Source organism: Vipera ursinii, assembly GCF_947247035.1.
Source record: "Vipera ursinii genome assembly, chromosome: 10".
In the NCBI taxonomy this organism is placed as follows: domain Eukaryota; kingdom Metazoa; phylum Chordata; class Lepidosauria; order Squamata; family Viperidae; genus Vipera; species Vipera ursinii.
In genome coordinates, this window is record NC_139520.1 from 1,628,012 (window position 1) to 1,650,956 (window position 22,945).

Here is a 22,945-nt window from a genome sequence, read left to right on the forward strand (position 1 = left end):
TAGACTTCCAAGGTCCCTTCCAGTTCTACTCTACTCTTTTCTATTCTATTCTAAAAGTTTTCCCAATTTCATAGAAATCCTACAAAAAGAAGCATTTTAAACTTTGTAAATCTCAAATCTCTTGTTTCTTGCCTTTATTATTTAAATAAACAGAAGAGGAAATAAAAAGAGCAAAACAACACAATTGTTGAAGTGTTTTGCAAAGCCTTATAGGAGAAACCGTTAGACAACAACCTTTTTGCTCCAGCAGCTTAAACTGAAAACCCTCCTGGCGAGGTACCCAGTTTGGGGGGACGGGGAGACATCTGGGGCTCTGCAAAGCGGTCCTATTCTGGACCCGGAGGCCCTTGCACCTTGCTTGCCTCAGGAAGGATCCCTGATTGGCTGCAGGTAAGGGCTACTCAAGGTGGGTGAGGGTGGCATCCTTTTCCTCTTTGCTCTCTGCCTTGGCAGGACATTGTGACTGAGAGTAGCCGCTTTGACCTGGTGAGCTTCATCCCGCTGCTGCGGGAGCGGATTTACTCCAACAACCAGTATGCCCGGCAGTTCATCATCTCCTGGGTGAGCAGCAGATGTGCATGGTCCTGCACGGCTTTTCTTATTCTGAGGCGGCTCTGGAAGGGGACTCTCATTTCTCCTTGGTTCCATGTGGAACAAGCCAGCATCTTCTCAGAAATCTCACTGCAGATAACGGACTTAAATCATGTTAACCTTGGAGTACTTTTGTGGGTGGCTTCCCAGTCCTGAGTTGGCACCAACCTCAAAAGTGAGCACAGATTTCTTTTTTCAAGGACACAAGACTTAAAAACAGACCCCATTTTACTTTTAGTCCCGATTTCTCCAGCATACAGAGACAAATGTTACAGATGTTCATGTGGAACACTAAGCAATAAGCCATGGTTTACAACCACAGTGGCTAAGTCCAGCTGCAATGGTAAACCAAACAATTTATGTACGTTATGGCTTATGTGGGTGGGACCCCTTTGCTGCTTTCAAAGTCCAGCTGAGATGACAGCCCCGGAAAGGATTCTTGAATTATTGTGGAAACTTGGCATCTCCCCATGGCAGCAGCCCTGCTGAGAGGGAACATGCCAACCCAGAGTTGGCCAAGGAGGTTTCTGGCTGAGGACTGAACCCTCATTTGTCCAGTCCACACCCCATGCCCCTTGTGTCCCTTTCCTGTGATGTGGCTGTTGCTGGGACACACAATGCCCTTGCTGGCTGACCCCCTGCACTCTTGTGCTACTGCAGCCTCTTAACTCTGTGGTTTTGCTCCCTCGTGTGCTAGATTTTGGTGCTGGAATCTGTTCCTGACATTAATCTTCTGGATTACCTACCAGAGATTCTAGATGGACTCTTCCAGATCCTGGGCGATAACAGCAAAGAGATCCGTAAAATGTGAGGACACTGTTGGGTCTGGGAATGTGTGTCTGGCAACTGAGCTGCCAGTTTAAATGTGATGAGAGGAGGGGGATGTGCAGCTCTCTGGTCCAAACAAAAGGCTGAATCTTTAAAAGGCGACAGCGGTCATTGGTTGCTCCAAGGCAGAGGGAGGCATCAGGCTGCGCAAGCAGCTGGTCAGCTGCCATTGTCAGAATCCTTCCTTGGGTGAGCCAGAGGTCTTGCGCTTGTTTGAAATGGGCAGTGCTTCCTGTTACCCCAAGTAAAGGCAACCACACAGAGCAGCTAGCTGCCCCCTGGCTGTGTATGGGAGGGCAACATGGACTTTACCTGAGCGCCAGCCTAACCTTTCCTTCCAAATTGTGGTGTCATGGTTTCGACAGAGACAAATAAAGCAGAACTCTGAGGCTTGCAAACTCCTCAAAGAACATGTTTATTAGTTACAAAGTATTGGCACTGTCAAGAGTGAAACCGTCTGGATACATAAGAAACAATTTCCCAATACAAAGTTAAATGTCGCACCCACAAAAGCTATGCAAGCAACTACGTTCCCCAATATTTTGTGGGCTCTTTATGCAGTGCCCAGTCCCTTGGGAGCAGCCGATGACCTTGGTTCCCATGGGACAAAAGATTATTTTCATTAATGAAGCATCCGGGCAACCCCCCTTCCTCCGTTCTATGTGGCAACCTAGAATGAGAAGGAATATGGCTGCAGCCATGCACATTTGTAGAGTTGACGTGCAGAAGAAAACTCAGTGGTTTCCAGGGAGCAAGTTTTGTATCAGGAGTTTTAGCTGATTGCTCTCTTTTCTGGAAATGTGTTCCTTGTAATCTTAAGCTTCAGCTTCTTTCTGTGTTCTTTTTCATTCTTGGCCTTGTCCTCCAGGTGTGAAGTGGCATTGGGAGAATTTCTCAAAGAGATCAAGAGGACCCCTGCCAGTGTCAAGTTTGCTGAGATGGCCAACATCCTGGTCATTCACTGCCAAGCTTCTGGTAAGCCTGTGTTGCTCCCCAGTGTGCATCCCATGCTTTCCCTTGCTAAGCGTCCAGTCCATTTCTGAACCCGATGCTTTGCAAACATGGATGGGTTGTAAAGGAGGTGAGCCACAAAGTGTGCCAAGCCTACATACTCCAGGCTCTGCAGGGCACAGCAACCTCTTTCCAACGTGGTAGCTCCTTTCCAGCTTCTGAAGACCCAACTCAACCACCCTCTCAGCGTTTGTGTTTTATTGGGAGTTCAAGCTCTTAGGCCTACAACATGGCAGAGTTTGTCCCCCACTGAATGGAAGCACTGGAAAGGGGGGAAGGGGCTTGCCTTGCTCACCCTGCAGATGGCCGGTCTGGAAGATGCCGGGCGCTTCATTTCCTGTTGCTGCATTAAGAAAGGGGCAGATTAAGGGCAGGAATGCCGATGCTACCCTAATCCACCTTGGACTGCAATGAACTTGGCCTTGCATCACCTCAGCATGGCCTCTTCAATCTGACCAAAGGAGTGACTGGGACCAGCTTGTTTGTTGTGCTTTGTAGTATGGAGGCAGATGCGTCCATTTCCCCTGGCTAGCCTGCCCTGGGCCAGCAAGGCCCCTCTGCTGCTCACTGCCCTCCATACCATTTTATCTTGGCTGCCAAACTGAACAGGAGAAGCCCTTTCACTCACCTATTGATTTCTCCAAAAGGGCGAGTTCACGTGACTCACTATATCGTCAACTGACTTAATGGACTCAATCTCTCTTCATGCTGACCTTTTTAGACGGTCAAATCAAACTTTGTTTATTGTTTATTACATAGATAGCATCTTTGACAGACAAGGCATCAGAAAGTGCACATATTCAGGCACAGCAACGGCTTAAAAGTAAAAAGTCTCCATCTACATTTTCCCTGGCTCCTGAATTGCTGCTGCAACTGTTCTGCAGCCACACTCAGAAGCAGAGCAGTTGTGTTTGTTTGGTGCATAAAGGCTCCTCCTTTTGAAACCAGTCAAGAACAAGAGTTTCAAAAAAAGCTTTTTTCCTTCCCTGAGCTGTGGCTTCTTCCAGTGGGCCTTAATTCATACAGCTGCACTAAGCGTTGCTGAAATGCAGGAAGCAACTTCCTCAAGGCAGGTCAGTGGGCCAAGGAGCCTTTTGCGGCACTAATGCAAGTGGGCCCTTTAGGATGGGAGGTGTAGTCCTGTTTTCTCAAGGGATTGGCGGAAATGCTGAACTGGATTGTTAGTGAATTGGTTAAAAAAGAAAATAACAGTACAGTTTAAAAAAAAAACGTTTTAAAACTGAGGACATCTTGCAAAGTCCAGACAATGACCCCTCAGCTCTTGGGGCATGGCTGCCTGAGCACCCAAGCACTGTTACAGAGCCAAACCAGCAGAAATGCAAGAATATTTGTGTGCCTGCAAATATTTGAACTATGTGAAAAGTTCTATGTTTTTCCAAAAGGATATCTATACAGGTAGTTCTCATTCAGGGACCACAATTGGGATCAGCAACTGTGTTGCTAAGGGGAGCGATTGCTAAGTGGAAAATCATGTGACCATCACTGTTTTTCTTTTCTCCACACTCAGCCCTTCAGAGTGAGGACCCAGATTGTTGGGGGCAATAAGCTGACTTTGTAATAATGCCGCTTGGGGGTGTGTGTGAAAGCCCTAATAAGCAGGCATATACATAGAATGAAGGCTACTGCTAAGCTTGTAAGCTGCCCTGAGTCTTCGGAGAATTTAAAAAAATGCTCACCCTGGTGCTGGGTTAATGAACAGGAGAGGAAATAATGTTTGTGTTTACATTCATTGGAGAGGAAGGATTACAAGAGGCTAAGCAGGTGCACCTTAGGAAATACCACAAGCAACGTATTGGCACCATAAGGGCACTGTGCCAACTGCCTGGTGTAGTATGATGTGATTGTTATTTGTTAAATTTATTTGCCTCCTATCGGGCTATTTCTAAGCGGTATGCCTGCTTATTCCCTTGGCATGCCTTCCTCTTGAATCTCTGCTGTGCAAGGCGTGGCGGGGGGAGGACCAACAGGTACAGGGCAAGGTGTATTGGCTGTAAGCGTGATCATACACACTGGAGGTGGTAAGTGAGGGTGTTGGACATAAAGTTATTTCTTCAGTGCTGTCACATCTTCAAACAGTTGCTGACTGAGGCAGCTGGTAAGTATTCCTGTATCTGCCAAGACCCTCTCATCTAGCGCATTTGTCTCCTGCTTCCTTTAGCTTCAGATTCTTTGGAATTTTTTCTCTTTCTGGGAGATGAGGGCACAGGTGCCCCTTGACTTATGAAACCTGTGGGGTGCCACCTGGGATAGAAGCATCAGCCGAGCTTTCACTGTTTGCACCTCTTTTCCCACAGATGATCTCATCCAGCTGACCGCCATGTGTTGGATGCGGGAATTCATCCAGCTGGCTGGCCGGGTGATGCTTCCCTATTCTTCTGGAATCTTGACAGCCGTCCTGCCCTGCCTGTCCTACGACGACCGCAAGAAGAGTATCTGCTGTGCCCTGCCTCTTGCCTTGCAGGGTGGGGGGGGGGGGCTCCCCAGGGGAGGTTGCTGCTCTTCTAGCCCCACAGAACCCTTGGGGGGCGGGGTTGTGGCTCTGCTGGTGAGTCTTGGAATTCTAGGATTTCTCCGGCTCTTCCCTGGGTGGATTTCAGCAGAAGAGGGAAGGCCGTGGCTCCTGGGTGAGAGAGCAAGCTCACAACTTGGTTTGTTTTTGTCTGCTTGGAATGAGCAAGATGGTATCTAATCTCTGGTGGACCCATCAGGATAGAGTTTGGAAAGCGTTTGTGTGTGTGTGTGTGTGTGTGTGTGAGAGAGAGAGAGAGAGAGAGAGAGAGAGAGAGAGAGAGAAGGTGCTTTTCACACACAGGTTTCTGGGAAAGGTCAGGAATTTGTTCTCCAGATTGCACTTGGTGGCCTTTGAAACAACTTGCGTTGTTTCAAAAGGAACTTTTACTGAGAGTTAATGACAGCAGGAGAGTTAAGACAGGATCTGAAATTTTCCCATGTGAAATGTTAAATTATAAATTATTGTGGGAAACCAGCAATAAGGCGCTGTTCTCAAGGCTGTCAGTCCCTCTGCAGCTCCACCCCAGAGCAGATGGGTGGAGGCACATTCCTCCCTCCTTTCACACCCCAAGAAAGGTGCTTCAAAAGAGGATAGAACAAAATAAAGGAAATTGTAGGCTCCCCGAACTCCCCCTCCCTCTTGGCACAACCTCCCCCCAGAATGACAGCACCCAAAATGAAGTGAAATGAAAATGCACTGAAAATACAATGAGGGTCTGACATGTTGGCAGAATTTGTGCTGCAAATCAAGAATCAAAAATTGCCCTCCCTCCCTCTAGCGTGCACTCCCAAAAGTGCTCTCTGGTCCTGTAGTAACCTTCACGCAGGGGTGTCGGCCCTCCCAAAATCCTCTCTTGCTTCCCAGGGGAACGGATGGGGCGTTTGGGGCAAGCTTCTTGCAGGAGCTTTGGTTAGGTGCTGTCCTCTTGGTGGTGCTGACAGGCCAGACGGTGCAAGGGAGCACGAGGGGTGTGTAGCTGTGTGGGAAGGAGACAGAGAAGCTGGGCTGCCCTCCCTTCTCCAGACCTGGCTTTGCTCGTTCATTCCAGGCCTGCATTTTCCAGAATGGGCAATCAGTTGCCAAGTCCCAGGAGCCCTTCTTAGCCTTGGGGCCGGCTGGACAGAGGAAGGATCCGGGCAGGAGCTCCCTCTGATCCCACTCTGTCCCCCTGAAAGTCTGAGGCTCCCCAGTTTGGGGGTGTGCTGAGGGGATTCTCCTGGCCTTTGTGGAAAAGCCTTCTTTGATCAGTGAAATACAGATATTAAGGAGTCGGCCGCCGTGTGCAATCAAAGCTTGATGAAGTTAGTGACCCCAGAAGATGACGAAGCTGATGAGGGCAGCGAGCTCCTGCCATCCCCCCAAAGAGAGGTTGGCCAAGAAGAGGCTGGCCCCAAGACAGAGCAGCCACCGAGTGGTGAGTCCTGTTTTCCAAACCCTGGAATTGTCAGGAGATTCTCACTGTACCTGAGCCAGTAGCAGCATCCCCATCTGCCTGGGGCTAAGAGGACCTTGCTTGGGCCTCTGGGTCTCAGTTTAAGAACATGGAGGACAAATTCCTGTTGCCCACCTTGACTGGGCCTGGGGTCCAATTCTGCCTTCTCCAGTTGATTGGAGGGCAGCCAGTTTAGAGCTCTGGAGTGGCTTTGCTCTTCTCTGGATCCCCTACCTTAAGATGGCCCGGGCAGAGGCTGGCTGCTGCTCAGAGTGGCCAGCTCTTCCTCCATCTATCACAGCTGCAAGAGCTGTACCCGATGCTGCAGATGCGAAGGGTCACCCCTCCTGAATTTATAGGTGATGGGAGTTTCATTTGCCATTGTGATGTTGCTTTCTCCAGTTTGGTTGTGGCTTTGAATTGTGGGTCCCTTTCGGTTCCCCTCATTTCTTGCCATCTCCTAGTTTCAGATAACAGATTGAGAAGTCATTCAGGGCTCACCTCAAGCTGCACCGAGTTGTTTGCTTATTTGGGGCAGCCAGTCCCTGCCTCGCTGCCTTTTGCTTGGGTTGCTGCAGCCCCAGCAGGTGGCCTGGAAGCTGCAAAGGGGCCAGAGTGCAGCTGCTGGGGCCACGTGCCCCTAGTTCAGGAAGTGTTGGCCTGAAGGCCTGGGAACAGAGGGTCACATACGACTGGGCGCTTTCCAGCTGGCTCTCCCTAGAAGTTGAAAGAACCCTAGAAGATCAAATGGAGAGTCTCATGAAGGGAGGGCTTGCTCGGGCCTGGGGTCTTCTCCCCAGAAGATGCATGTCGCCCCATGGCTTCCTTCCCTCAGAAAAGCAAAGCCGGGGAGGGGGGTTGGCAGAGGAAGGGCTGCTGCTTGTTAAATTCCCTTTGCCAGGCCTGCTGGACCTCAGGTTGGTTGCCCTTCAGGCATTGCCCATGAGCCTGGCCATGGCAAGCTCTGCAGAGGGTACCTGCTTGTGCCTTGCTGATGAGGCAGCGATGGTTTTGCAAGTGCCTGGAAAGGCCGTGAATAGATGAGCTGAAGCTGGGCCTGGGAAGAAAGGAGTTTAACCCCCCCTCAACATCTTTCCCCGTCAGTTTTGGAGAGGGGTGAAGCTCACCTGCGGTCTCTTCCTTTAGGCTGCCTGGATGTCTCCAGTGAGTCGGATTTCAATAGCGCCAGCATCTTTGTACCAGCTAGGTCAGTTATTCCTACATTCTCGTTTTGAAAGAGTGGGGGGGAGTCTGGAGTAGGAGGAGGAGACCTGCACCAGGAGGTGGGGTGGTGGTGGTGGTGGTGAGCAGATCGCTTTTTCGGGCTGCTTGGAGGGCAGCTGTTCCCAGCACTGTCATCTGGTTCCCAGCAACCCTATGTTTCCCTCCACCCAGAAGGGAAATTAGCAAACCCAAATCGGCAGCAGAATTCGGTCACCGGGTTTAATTCCCTGCACCCTTTTTTAACTCTGAAGGGGAAAGAGGCTGGTCAGTGGGCATATCCGGGCTTTGAGCCCTCAGCCACCAAAGGACCTCTAAGGAAGGAGCTCCCTCGAAATGGCTCTCCTGTAGCTCTGCTGAGCTTTTGGATAGCCTCGTGGGTTTCTTCTGCCGTTCTTTATTTATGCCCTGAGTGACCGGCCCAACGTCCCTCAGCTGGCTTTCATGCCTAAGGTGGGACTAGAAGTCAGAGTCTCCTGATTTCTAGCCTGGTGCCTTAACTACTGGACCAATCTGTTGATCCTGCTTTTATTTGCAGCATGGAAAGAAGTTGTGTGACCCTGAACCTTGATGGAATTGTGCAGGTCCTGGATTGCCACCTCCATGATTCAACCACTGGGATGATGACACGGATTGCAGTCTTGAAGTGGCTCTACCACCTGTACATCAAGACACCACGCAAGGTAGGCCTTTAGACCTAATCTGATCTTGAGAAATGGGTTTTATTGGTACCGACCTTTGTTTATATTGGAAAGGAGCCATTTAAATAGCAAATCTAATGTTACCTGAACTGAAAAAATAATTTCTTGATTCTTCCATAGATGTTACTCAGAAATAAGATGCGTTGTTCATTTACCCATGTGGCAAATTCATTATGTTTGGTGCATACAAAGCAGCATGTCCACCACCGGTTGCTTGCCACCTGAGGAGCTGTATCCCTCCTTCAAATCAAAAAAGGGGGAGCAGGGAAAGGTCAGCCACAGAAACACAACGGAGCCTCTTTTGGCAACTGTAGCTGCTGCTTTGTGCACCAAAGTTCTGGGCATGGCTCTGGACCTTTCTTGCGCTTAACGTTGAATGATCATTTTAATTACCATTCAGCCTGTCTGGATTGAAGCAGCTTCCAAGTTCTCTGAAGCGGAAGCATAGGCTTTCAGACATCTAATACTTGAATCGGTTCTTTATTGGGAAGATCTTAAAAAAAGTGGGCTTAATGGGCAATAGTCATAACCAGACAGAAGAGATTCTGGATGTTCAGACCCTTCGAAAAATGAGTTCTAGTCCCTTACGAAAGGAAAATAGGTATGTGTGTTTTTGTGTGTGTTATTTGTACTCACCACAATGAACCAAATAGAATAGTGAAACCCTGAAGGGTAAAGGGAGCACAGTTGTGCCCTACATGAAGACAAAGAATTGTTGCTGGTGACTTGTGATACAACAATTTTCAAAAATTCTGGATCATCCTTCCCCTCAAAGCACTGGCCCGTCCTTGATATCCTTTCCAAAACCTCTTAAAACAGAGGTGGGGATCTCAGGAAAATGGTGAGGTGACTGCATTTTTTATAACTTTGAATCTGCTCTCCCCTAGTCCTTTAATGTTTTTTTATTGTGGAATGTTTTAGTGTTGTTCCTTTCATGGCTTGTTCACCATTCACAGTCACATTTTGTGAGATTGATGTCTATATAGATATGATGAATTAAATACATACAGTCATGGCCGAAATTGTTGGCACCCTAGAAATTTTTCCAGAAAATCAAGTATTTCTCATAGAAAAGTATTGCAGGAACACATGTTTTGCTATACACAGGTTTATTCCCTTTGTGTGTATTGGAACACAACAAAAAAGGGAGGAAAAAAAGCAAATTGGACATAATGTCAAACAAAACTCCAAAAATGGGCCGGACAAAATTATTGGCACCCTTAACTTAATATTTGGTTGCACACCCTTTGGAAAAAATAACTGAAATCAGTCGCTTCCTATAACCATCAATAAGCTTCTTACACCTCTCACCTGGAATTTTGGACAACTTTTCCTTTGCAAACTGCTCCAGGTCTCTCTTATTGGAAGGGCACCTTTTCCCAACAGCAATTTTAAGATCTCTCCACAGGTGTTCAATGGGATTCAGATCTGGACTCATTGCTGGCCACTTCAGAACTCTCCAGCGCTTTCTTGCCATCCATTTCTGGGTGCTTTGTGACATATGTTTGGGGTCACTGTCCTGCTGGAAGACCCAAGATCTCGGACGCAAACCCAGCTTTCTGACACTGGGCTCTACAGTGCGACCCAAAATCCTTTGGTAACCCTCAGATTTCATGATGCCTTGCACACATTCAAGGCACCCAGTGCCAGAGGCAGCAAAACAACCCCAAAACATCATTGAACCTCCACCATATTTCACTGTAGGTACTGTGTTCTTTTCTTTGTAGGCCTCATTTCGTTTTCGGTAAACAGTAGAATGATGTGCTTTACCAAAAAGCTCTATCTTGGTCTCATCTGTCCACAAGACATTTTCCCAGAAGGATTTTGGCTTACTCAAGTACACTTTGGCAAACTGTAATCTTGCTTTTTTATGTCTCTGTGTCAGCAGTGGGGTCCTCCTGGGTCTCCTGCCATAGCATTTCATTTCATTTAAATGTCGACGGATAGTTCACGCTGACATTGATGCTCCCTGAGCCTGCAGGACAGCTTGCATTCCTTTGGAACTTGTTTGGGGCTGCTTATCCACCATCCGGACTATCCTGCATTGCAACCTTTCATCAATTTTTCTCTTCTGTCCACGACCAGGGAGATTCGCTACAGTGCCATGGGTTGCAAACTTCTTGATAATGTTGCGCACTGTGGACAAAGGCAAATCTAGATCTCTGGAGATGGACTTGTAACCTTGAGATTGTTGATATTTGTCCACAATTTTGGTTCTCAAAATCCTCAGACAGTTCTCTTCCCCTTTCTGTTGTCCATGCTTCGTGTGGCACACACAGACACACAATGCAAAGACTAAGTGAACTTCTCTCCTTTTTATCTGCTTTCAGGTGTGATTTTTATATTGCCCACACCTTTTACTTGCCCCAGGTGAGTTTAAAGGAGCATCACATGCTTGAAACAATCTTATTTATCCACAATTTTGAAAGGGTGCCAATAATTTTGTCCAGCCTATTTTTGGAGTTTTGTTTGACATTATGTCCAATTTGGTTTTTTTTCCTCCCTTTTTTGTTGTGTTCCAATACACACAAAGGGAATAAACCTGTGTATAGCAAAACATGTGTTCCTGCAATACTTTTCTATGAGAAATACTTGATTTTCTGGAAAAATTTCTGGGGTGCCAACAATTTCGGCCATGACTGTAAATGACTAAGCCCAGTGATAATTCTGTTTGCTAAAACAAGTGATGTCTGTAATTTGCTTCTAGTAACATCTTCAGGTCTTAGAAACTGGGGTGGAACATGGTAGGGCTGACTTTTTTTGAGGATTCTGTGTTCAGTTTTCTGGGCTACCAGCCAAGAATAAGAAAAGCTTCCTGATAATACATTAGAGGATAGGCTCCACCGAGTAAAAAGAAATATTATAGAGACAAAAGTTTCTTCCGAGAGAGTGAAGCTCCATCATCTATAGGAAGGATGCTCCAGTTCCTGAGGACCCAGTTGCTGTTTTCATCCATCTGGTCTGTCTACAGAAGAGAACCAGGAAGTAAAGAATATTGTAGCTGAACAATTATATTTTCAAGTGCTGTCAACAGAAGAGAATTGACTACTGTGACCATGATCAGAATTTTTTACACAAAGGATTACTGCCACAAGGATGGGTCACACCTCACAAGGACTGATCCAAACTTTAGAGAAGATCAAGAAGACTGATTTGTTCCATTGACGTCAGCAAAGCAGTTGACAAAATGCCCGGGGACACATTGATGAGCTTGTTCATTAAGTATGGGTTGGTGCAATGATGAATGAATAGACAGCTGGTTAGAAAAACATTTCATAGGGTGCTCAACCACGAAGTGGAATGGGACACCTCACTGTTGGACAACTTGCCACAGGACAGTTCAACAATTTAATTATTGTCATTTCAGGTTTTATTTTGTCCCTCCTTTGCATCCTTTCTTTAATGATTCTATTCCACAATTTCTTTGATATTATTGTAACTCTTGTCCTGTGGCAAGTTATCCTAGACCCACATTCCTGCCACGCCTCTTTCTTGACCAGACCTACTTCAAAGGCTGACAGAGAATTGGATATATAGCAGCACTCTAATTTCCCAAAGAGGAAATAGGATGGTCAAGGGTTGTTTTCTTTCATTCAAGGCTGTGGGGTGCAGAATTGTGAATTTAAATAGCAAAAGGTGGATTCAAAGGTTTAAAAAAGGTATCCTATGGGTAGGCATGGCAAAGAGCAATGACCCAGGGAGGCCATGGCCTCTCCTTCATTGAATGAGAAGTTGGGCCCCACAGCCTCAATGTCCTCTTTGGTTTCATGATTTTACCAAAATTAGAACAGCTCAGATGTCTGACACCATCTTCATTATTTTTTTAAAAAAATTATTCCTGATATTCTGCAAGCGTAACTATAACAATTTTAATAGCATGACTGCTTTAAATTCTTGAGAATTGTAGGCCATTTTGGTTGTGAGGCGTTATCCCTTCATATACATGAGGAGTGGTCTCAAACAGAGTGGGTCCTGTGTGGAGCAACACAAGGCAGGAATAGAGGTGCTCTGTGAGGGAGATGGGCCAGTTCGAAATATGATATATAAATAAAACGTTCCACCTCCTTTCGCTCACAGTTTGCCAAACGGTGACAGGAGGAGGGTGGTGAATTCCTATGGCGGGGAGGCTATGGAATGCACGAGGGCCTTCTTTTGCCGGCAAACATTATCTACCAAGGTCAGGTTATGAAGAATGTTTGAGCAGCGCAGTTTCTTTTGTTGAATGTGTTGTGATTCAGGGTCAGCCTGTGGGTTCGGCAGTTGGGTCGGACGACTCAGAGGAGGAGGGGGGTGTTGAAGACCTTGCTGAGGGGGTTGAAGATCTTGCTGATGATAGCCCTCAGGCAGGCCCCTCCCACTTGGTCACCATGGAGACCCAGCTGTGTGAACCTGACAGTGTGGGTGAAGATGACCCACAGCTGGCCCTGTTCAAGGACGCCCGACGCAGGAGGCAGTCAAGTAGGAGTAAACAGAGGAAGGCAATGGGGCTTCTCGGAAGGAGGCAGAGAGAAGCCACGCCCTGAACTCTTTATAAGGGGAATGTGTGGGGAGGGCTGGTTTGCTGAAAGCAACCGCTCGGATAGTGTTTCAAAGCTCCTGTATCTTGGTTCGTGTCTTGTTTGTTTTTGTAGTAATAAATTTGGCAGACGTAATTCCAGCCTCTTGCCGTTTGTAAAGGGGTTGCCTTTTCTGCAGGGCCGGTAGCAGGCTGGTACAGAACAGAATGTGCCAAATGGGACAGTTGACCCCATGATGTTTTTTTATTTGTCTTGAAGGTTTCTTTGCTTTTCAGATGTTCCGGCACACGGATAGCTTATTCCCCATCTTATTGAAGACCTTATCTGATGACTCTGACGAGGTAAGAGGAGCTTCTCTGCTGTTGTATTATTCACTCTGCAAAGCATCTTCATGGGCTGCTTCATCCTGGCCACGGGTGTCGAAGTTCCTCTGTCGCAGGGATACAGGGATTTCTGAACTGCTTTTGCATGACTCTGACTAATCTACTGCATAGTTTTTGAAATTTTCCTTCTTTTGGCCCCTGAATCAATAAAATGAATTTGTATGATCTTCGGTTTTGTTTAGTTTTGTTCCCCCAGCATAGCCATTTTTACTGTCACTTTCATTGTTCGTTATTACCTGTTTAACCTTCTGGGAGTCACCCAGAGTTGGGCAGTGGGCAGCCTTGGACACTGAATGAAGGAATTCATTCTTGCTGGGGGAAAAGAGCAAGCTTTGGGGAGCTGGTTGCTTCCATTGAGCTTCCTCGGAGGTTGTCTCTGAGCTTCCCAGCCAGGTAAATGCCTCTCTGGACTTCTGATCCAACCAGGAATCCCTCTGGGACAGGTCCTGGCTTTCGCGCAGACATGGAGGCCTATGTCCACTCTTTCTGAAATATTCTCTTGAGGTTTTTTTTCTCTCTCAGAGGAGATGGCTTCTTTGTGGGTTGTTAATTATATGTCCATTTAGCTTTGACATTTTCTACCTCCACTTCCCCCCCCCCCCAGCCATTCCTTCTGGCTCTTGGAAGGAACATCTTAAGGTGATGCTTTATAGACTCAGATCTTTCCATTTTATGTTAATTGTGGTTAGAATAAACCAAAGCCTTTTGATGCCTGTTCTTGGCAGGGTCGTGATCAGAAACTGCTGCCGTTCTTGGATTGTGCTTTTCCCACTTCTTGGTACAGATTGGTGGGCTTTGGCCCTCGTTAACTCCTCTGCTGTGATTGCCAGACAGTCGGTCTCTTGCCAAGGGACAGTGTCCCCGAGATCCTTCAGGCTTCCCAGGGAGAACCATCCTTGTGCCCTTGGATTCCCAGGGCTCCGGAAGAGGCTTCGTTCACTCTTCATTTGCTGCATGGGAAGCTCTGGCTGTGCACTCTTCTCACCTGGAAGATTTGACAAAAGTGTCTCTTTTGTGGCAATTGTGCAGCTCTTGGGTGAGCCTGGAAATTTGAGTCTGAAAAGGAGTCTTGGCATCTAAAGGGCCACTCTTAAGCTAGCATTTCCATCGGGCGGGCAGGGACAGAGGGGCCCTCCTACACCACCACCCTTTTCTTCCTGGGCAGAATGGCTTATATTTATTCTGGAGATCCCAGCCTTCCCCCATGCAGCAAAGGCAACCTGACAGCCTCATTTTGCCTTTTCCCCACAGGCATCCTGAGCTCATGGCAGCATGTAATGCTGCAGATTTAAGCCAAACTCTATCTAACAGGGCTGCAGACTTCTCCGCCTGCAATCCTCTCGGGCATAGCAGTGGACAGTGTCTGTGTGTGTGTGTGTGTGTGTGTGTGTCTGTCCTTGCACGCTTCTGTATGTGTGTGCAGGGAAGCCTGCCTTTGAGCAGCAGAAGGAAATGCTGGTGGAGCTGGGAGGACAGGTGTGTGACTGTTGCAGCCAAAATTTTGAGGTGGAGGCAAAGTCAGCTGCTTCCCTTGGGATGATTTACCTCCCTTCTGAGCAAGCCCAGCCCGGTGCAAAGACCCCCTGCATTTTCCCCAAACCCTTTTTCTCAGATCCTTGGTCTCGGTCTCTCTGCCATCAGCAGAAGGTCATGTGAGCACGGGTGGTGGAAGATGAATACCAGCTGCCTCCTTTCATCTTCATGGGGTGCCAAGGAGAACAAAGGGGTCCTTGTTCACAGTCCCCCTCCCCCAGCATGCCTGTTCGCTGCCATTTTCCCCCAAGACGCATTTGAAGCCCATGATTCCTTGGAGAATTGAGCCAGGCTCCCTCCTTCCTCCTCCCAGTGTGCCCAAAAGAGGCCGAGGGGCTTCTGCAGTTCCCTCTGCTGGAGCAGAGAGTTGGGTGGGAGGGGAAGGGTTCTTCCAGGGCTGGGAGCTGGAGGTGCTGCTGAGGAAGGAGCAGCTAACGGCTCTGCTGGCACCAGCCCTGTTGCCATGGCAGGGCTGGGTATTTGTGGCTTTCCTTGCCCCTTGCCAGCTTCTCCCGTAGCTCACACCACACAAAGACAGAGAGAAAAGCTCACTGGAGAGATGTGCCCTGCATGTGAATGGCTGCCCTCCCCCACCCCGCCAGGTGCCCCCAAAGGGGGCCTGCAGGTGGAATACTGGGGGGGGGACGCCTGGTTGTATGTTCCCAAGGCAACGGGACGCTTGGCTTCCAGAGTGAGGGATCTGTTTCCTGACTGTCTTAGAGGATTTCTGAATGAGACAAAAAGTCCTTTCATCCCTTCCACGATGGAAACCAAAATAATAAGGAAGCAGGAAAGAGAGCCAAGGGAAAGAGAGTGGCAGAGGTGCCTCCCTTCCCAGAGGCTGAACACTCACCTCGCATCACCCTGGAAGAGAGGAGACCACACACTTCACTGAGACTTCTTTTCCTTTTCCTCTGTCCTCTCTTTCCTTTTGTTCCTTTCACTTTCGCTTCCCTATATAGCCATCCAGATTGCAAATGTGACTCTGGTTGGCTAACAATAGATTAAAATAATAAAATGATATTAAAGAACAAGAATATATATTTATAAACATGTCCCATTTCTGCATAATTTCCCCCGATGCTTCACCTGCTGCTGTGATGGGATCCTTTGCAGGCCTCAAGCTCCAAGGCTTGACTGGGTCTCCAGGCCTGTGTCTGGCAGCCTCCAGGGGCCCCCTTGAGATCAGCAGAGGGCAACTGACCAGGGCCCCCTTGTTGCTTTCCATTAGGTGCTTGGTTGCCCAGGGGGAAGATAGGATGCTTTGGTTGACTTCTGCACAGACCCTGCGGCGGCTGGCTTTGTCTGTTAGATTTACACTCTTGCCTTTCCATCAAGATGGTGCAAAGAGCAATTCCTGCCCTTGAGGCACCTGATGAGATAGTTGGGCTAAGCGAAGTTGCCCGTTGGAGAATAGACCTGAGATTGAATCTCCTCCATCCTTGTCCAACAAGCTTCTCTCCTGAAACTGTGAGCCACACTCTCGCTAGTGCCTGGAGTGAAGCCAGTCTTACCTTTTGGAAGTCCCAAAGTGCATCTTGGAATGACCCCAAGGCAAGGTGGCAAAGAGGGACAAATGACACCTATAAGGAGACCCTGAATATGTGTCCCAGTTCTCAGCTGACCCCATGAATTCTGGGATGCCTGTTCAGAGTTGCAGAAAATCTGAAGGAGGACATCCTCTGCTCTCGGGATGTTTGCCTTCTGGGTCAGTCTGTGGCTGCTGCTGCTCTTCCGAAAACAGCTGGGTTGACCAGCAGCTGGATCTGCTGGCTCATGTGCAGCCTGATAGCCTACACAAGGAGGGGCCTTTGGAGAGCCAGAGACACAAAATTATTCAGGGGCAGCACTAAATTCCTGCCTTTTCCTTTCTCCATTTTCATGGTTAATTTTAAGGACTGGCAAGGTTGGAGAAACCCAGAATTAGAGTTATGACCTCCAGTAGGATAATGATGATGATCCATCAAGTTGGCATCAACTTTTAGCAACCACATAGATGGATCTCCATGATGGTGTCCCTCTAATCAGGTCTTTCATGTCTTTCAACATGCCTCCCCCCCCCCGTATCTGAGTCCTTGCTGACAGTTGTCCACTTCTTTCTACTTTTCCCAGCATCAGAGCATTCTCCAAAGAGCTGAGTCTATACATCACGTCTAAAACATTATTATAGAATAGAATAGAGCTGGAAGGGATCTTGGAGATCTTCTAGTCCAACCCCCTGCTTGAGCAGGAGAGCCTATACCATTTCAGACAAGTGACTGTCTAGCCTCTTCTTAAAAACCTCCAGCACCCACAATTTCTGAAGTCAGGCTGTTCCACTGGTTAATTGTCCTCACTGTCAGGAAGTTTCTCATTCCAGGTTGCGTCTCTGATCAGTTTCCAACTATTGTTTCTTGTCCTGCCCTCTGGTGCTTTGGAGAATAATTTGACCACCACTTCTTTGTGGCAGCCCCTCAAATACTGGAACACTGCTACCATGTCACCCGTGTTTCTTCTTTTCTTTAGACTAGCCAAATCCAATTCTTGCAGCCGTTCTTCATATGTTTTAGTCTCCAGGCCTTGGACCATCTTAGTTGCTTTTCTCTGAACTTTTTCCAAGGTCTCAACATCTTTTTTGTAGTATGGTGACCAAAGTTGGCTGCAGTATTCCAGGTATGGTCTCACTAGGGTTTTATAAAGCGATACTAAAACTTTGCATGATCTCAATTCTATGCTGCTTTTATACAACCCAGGATTGTATTAGCTTTTTTGGCTGCTGCTGCACATGCTGGCTCATAGTCAAGTGATTGTCCATTAGGACTCCTCTCACAGTTACTGTTTTTGAGCCAGATCTCACCTAATCTCTACTTATATCTTTGATTTTTCCTGTCTAGATGTAAAACTTTGCTTTTCTCCACATTAAAACTCATTTTGTTGGCTAGGGCCCATTGTTCCACTTTGTCAAGATCTTTTTGAATCCTGAGCTTGTCTTCTGGGGTCTTGGCTATTCCTGCCAGTTTACTGTCATCTGCAAATTTGATGAGATCCCCTTCTATTCCCTCATCTAAGTCATTGATGAAGATATTGTTGAGCACTGGGTCTAAGACGGAGCCTTGTGATACCCCACTGCTTACTTCTCTCCACATGGATATAGTACCATTGAGGACTACTCGTTGAGTACAGTTTGTCAGCCAGTGATGTTGTCTATTCCACTTTTGTCTAGCTTACGAAGCAGTAGATTGTGGACTACTTTGTTGAATGCTTTACTGAAATCTAAGTATACTATGTCCAGAGCATTTAGCTGATCTACTAATTTGGTCACTTTATCAAAGAATGAGATAAGATTGTTTTGGCATGATATGTTTTTAACAAACCCGTGCTGGCTACCAGTTATCACTTTGTTTGCTTCTAGTTGTTTGCAGATTTGTTTTTTGAATCTTCCAGAATCTTCCCAGGTATTGATGTTAGACTGATTGGTCTGTGGTTTCTGGGGTCTACTTTTTTTCCTTTTTTGAATATGGGATTTTTTGAGAACTGATTCCTTAGCTTTTCAGAGTAGCTTCTTTTTGCTGCTCTGATCTCCCTTGTTTACATTTCTGGGCTTGATTGTATCTTCTTTCCTGTGGCTTCCTGTTTGGCACAGTGTAGCGGCTTGTGTTTAGCTGTGAACCAAGGCTTGTTGTTACTGTATATTTGCAGGTTTCTGGTTGGCACAGATAGGTGTTCTGACCCAGCTCCCTGAACACAACAGACACACCAATAAATCTCCAACATTCCTTTTATTCAGGAACACCAGCAGTTTCACACAGTCGACTGTTAAAGTCTTTAGTTGCCTCCAAACAATGGAGCTCGCTCCCTTTTCTCTGCAGTGCTCTCCCAAAACCCAGAGTTAATCTCAGTCTCTCACCACGCTTTCAGCAAGAGTCCTTCAGGCAAGCTGGCTCTTTTCTAACATAAGACACACATATACTCAGAAGGTGCTCCAACTCCCAGCACCACAGGATCTGAGGAAAACTCTGGCAAGTTTCCAAACAAGTCAGGAGTTCAAACTAGAAGTGGCTGACCGACAGAGAGACAAATAGTTGTCTGCCACACCTAGTCGTCTCCAAGCCTGCCTTTTATCCACAGCTGAGGGTGGGGCTCTGTTAGAAGTGATTACTCTTCTGCCCCGAAGACTGGCCTATAGCCTCTCGCTGTTCTCCTCTCCTCAGCCTCTGCCATGCCCGCGCATCAATCACTGGCTCCGTGTGATCCTCCTCTCCTGAATCACTTGCTTCAAGGCACGGAGGTCTCAGCCTTTCCATCTGGGGGCTAGCGGATGGCCCAGGTGTTGTGATTCCTTGCCAGCCAGTGGACCCGACAGCTGAGTCTGAGGAATCAGATGAGGAGGAGGCGCCTGGAGTGACCTCAGAGTGAAAGGAAGACTCTGAGGAGCTCCAAGACTTACAGTCTGACAAGGAGCCTGGCCCCTCTACTCACGCTCAGGTTGAGACACAGCTGTGCTGGGAGTCTGAGTTGGACAGTGATGAAGCACAGCTGGGAGATATCCAGGATGCACGAAAATGCCTGCAAGAAAAGAGAGTAGGACAGAGGAATGCAATGGGGCAACTCCAAAGGCAAAGGAGAAGGCATTAGGAAGCCACACCTTGGCTGAATAGGAAGGGAAGGTGTGGGAGGTGCTGGTTGCCGAAGGCAACCGTTTGTGTTAAGGATCGAGTTTCTGTGAACTGTGTTTGCCTTGGACATTGACTCAGGTCTGTGAATAATAAAAGGGGTTGTGTTTTCTTGTGGTTCCTGCCTGCTTGTTGGAAGAGGGGTTTCTCCTTGTGAGCATAACAAGGACTCACATAGGCTGGGACAGAACATTTTGCCTTCAGCCTCCTACCCCCTACTACATCGGAATAGTTATGTGTGGAAAATGCCCAGCTCCCCAGCAGCTGGCTTTGATGGCAGCTCAAGTGGCTCAGCTTCAAGCCTCCGCTCCTGCTGCTCCACAACCCAGAAAGAAGCATCCAGTCTCAGTGCCTGACATATTCGATGGCACTCCAGAGATGTTTCCAGTTTTTCTGTGCCGATGCCAGTGTCATGGTTCCGACAGATGAAACTCTTCAAAGAACTTCAAGGCATTGTTTACCTTAAAGAATCTTTATTTGAGTAGCATAGCATCGGCACTTACATAGTCGAAGCCAAAATCTGAGTTCCCTTCCCCTGAACACATTTCACAATTCCCTCCTCCAATTAACAGTCATAAATCACATTCTCCAATTAGTTTGAAATGCAGGCTTCCCCTCCAGTTCTCCAGCCCGCCAATTCTTATCATCTCTTCTTTCAACCTTGGTTCATACACTAGGTTCAGTGTTGTTTTGTCTACCTAAACTCCCATGCACATTCCTCCCCCCCCCCAGCATCAGCTAACTCTAATTCTAAGAGTAAAACATAAGAAGAAAATGGTTGTATCTCCATCTGTTGTCAAAGCAAAAATATCCAAAGTTAGCAGCTTGTTGGGCACACCCCTGGTAGCCCAACCTAGTCCATTGTTGGATAATTTGGGGGGGGGGTGTTTGTGACTATGCATCTGATGTATGAAGACCCCATTAAGACGCAAACTGCTACCCGACACCTGAAAGCCCTGAGGCAGGGCCGACGCCCTCTACAGGGATATATCAGTGACTTTCGGATGCTTAGCCAGGATTCAGCCTGGAATGAAGCTGCACTCATGGACGCTTTCCAGGATGGCTTGTCAGAGGAGCTGTTGGACGAGCTGGCCCGTGTCGATGTTCCCCCAGATCTCAGTGGGTTGATCCATCTCTGTTTGTGGATGGACGCTCGACTGCAGTAGCGTAGGAGTCGTCATCCACCTCAGAGACCGGGCAGCCCCAGTGGTGCGTGATACTCCGGTTCTGCAGGAGGAGCCTATTGAGTTAGGTGCTGCCAGAACTCGCCTATCGGTGACAGAAATGAATAGACGATGTTCGGGGGGTTTGTGTTTCTACTATGGGGAACCTGGGCATTTGGCCGCCTCTTCCCCAAGAAGCGACGAGGGGCGTCAGCTACTGAGCCTGCCCCACAATAGCAACGTCATCTGTCGGGAAATGCCCTGAGCCCGACCTAAAAGATGTTTTGGGTCAGGCTTCCCACCACACTGAGCAACATCCTTTGGATGCTGCACTCAGACCTCCATGGCATTTGATATTGGTGGCACGCTTGATCCTCCCCGGGAAGCCACAGGGGATTCAGGTACATGCTTTGGTCGACTCTGGGGCCACCACAAACTTCATGGATGTAGCATTTGTGGCTAAATGGGCTGTTCCCCAATGCCCGGTGGAACCACCTCTGTTAGTGGAGACTATTGATGGCCGAGTGCTCCTGTCTGGGCCAATTAAGGCTGCCATGCAACTGTTATGTATGACCATCAGCTCACAGGAGGAGGCTATTCAGTTTTACATAACCTCCAACCTGCATTTCCCCGTGGTCTTGGGATTGGCGTGGCTCCGGATGCATGACCCGTAGATTTATTGGTCCCAGAACTTGGTCACCTTTCCAAATTTTCAGTCTGTGGATCACACCCGCCAAGTCTGTGCCGGCCAGGTGGTGAGTCCCCCGAGGTCTCCCTGCCCTCCAAACTGGCGACTTATGCTGATGTGTTCAGTGAGACTAAGGCGGATCAATTGCCCCCGCACAGGCCACCTGACTGCCCCATCAACTTAATTCCTGACCCGCCTCTCCCAGTGAGACGTTTGTATTCCATGTCGGACCCCGAGTTGGCTGCGTTGCAGGACTTTCTGGACAAAAACTTGGTTCGGGGTTTACTTCGTCCCTTGTCTTCGCCAGTGTCTGCACCAGTGCTCTTTGTCAAAAAGAAGTCTAGAGAATTGAGGCTTTGCTGTGACTATCAAAAATTAAACACCATTACGGTACATAATCGATACCCGCTGCCCCTCATCCCCGAACTTGTGGAACGGCTCCAAGAGGCAAAAATCTTCACGAAATTGGACTTGAGAGGAGCCTACAACCTCGTTAGGGTTTGGTCAGGTGATGAGTGGAAGACCGCATTTAGCACCTGGTACAGGCACTTCAAGTATACAGTGATGCCGTTTGGGCTGACCAACACCCCTGCAGTTTTTCAACACTTCATGAATGACATCTTCCAGGATCTGTTAGATAAGTTTGTCGTGATCTATTTGGATGACATTCTGATCCACTCCCCTTTGGGGAGACGCACCACCAGCATCTCCGTCAGGTCCTGCAACAGCTCTGAGATCATTGTTTGTATGCCAAACTGGAGAAATGCCAGTTCTATCAAATGACCATTGATTTCCCAGGTCATCGCATTTCTCCTGAGGGCATTGCCATGGAGCCAAGCAAGGTCGAGTCTCTGCATAGTTGGCAACCCCCACATTGCATTAACGATGTCCAGCGACTCCTTGGGTTTGCCAACTACTATAGAACCTTCATCCCTGGTTTTGCTTCCATGATTGTGCCCCTCACTCGGCTCCTGCAGAAAAAGACCCGGTTTCATTGGGATAACCCAAAACAACAGGCTTTCCAGGCTTTAAAGAAAGCCTTCATGAAGGAACCATCTTGAAACATCCTGACCCACAACGGCCATTTGTCATGGAAGCAGATGCTTCTGACATTGCCATTGGAGTGGTGTTACTCCAGGCTACGGCACCCAGTGGTGCCTTTTTATTTATTTTTATTTTTTATTTATTTTAATTCCATTTATATCCTGCCCTTCTCCGAAGACTCAGGGCGGCTTACAAGCTTAGCAGTAGCCTTCATTCTATGTATATGCCTGCTTATTAGGGCTTTCACACACACCCCAAGCGGCATTATTACAAAGCTTATTGCCCCCAACAATCTGGGTCCTCATTTTACCTACCTCGGAAGGATGGAAGGCTGAGTCAACCTTGAGCCTGGTGGGACACGAACCTGCACTAATAGCAGGCAGCTGGTGTTACTTAAGGAGGCATTAGCCCACTGCTCCACCGAGGCTCTTTCTATTTCCCTTGCATGTACTACTTGCAGAAACTGAATCCAGCCGAGTGCAACTACACCATCTGGGAGAAGGAGCTACTGGCCATCAAAGTGGCATTTGAGGCCTGGAGGCATCATTTGGAAGGGGCTTGGCATCAAATTGAAGTCCAGACGGACCATAAGAAACTGGAAAGCTTGGAGACCGCCTGGATATTGAACCAGCGACATATTCGGTGGTC

At 47.8% G+C, this 22,945-nt stretch overlaps 1 protein-coding gene across 3 annotated transcripts in view; it reads left to right on the plus strand.

Annotated features, from left to right (window-relative positions):
• VAC14 (VAC14 component of PIKFYVE complex) overlaps positions 1-22,945 on the plus strand; it is a 67,440-nt gene that overhangs the window by 9,394 nt on the left and 35,101 nt on the right. For all 3 annotated transcript variants that reach the window (XM_083370505.1, XM_083370506.1, XM_083370507.1), the window contains 8 exons: positions 454-561; positions 1,289-1,398; positions 2,288-2,394; positions 4,746-4,880; positions 6,222-6,377; positions 7,542-7,602; positions 8,155-8,299; positions 13,110-13,175. In XM_083370505.1, the coding sequence (XP_083226631.1) occupies positions 454-561; positions 1,289-1,398; positions 2,288-2,394; positions 4,746-4,880; positions 6,222-6,377; positions 7,542-7,602; positions 8,155-8,299; positions 13,110-13,175 (888 nt within the window). The remainder of the gene's footprint in view (positions 1-453; positions 562-1,288; positions 1,399-2,287; positions 2,395-4,745; positions 4,881-6,221; positions 6,378-7,541; positions 7,603-8,154; positions 8,300-13,109; positions 13,176-22,945) is intronic.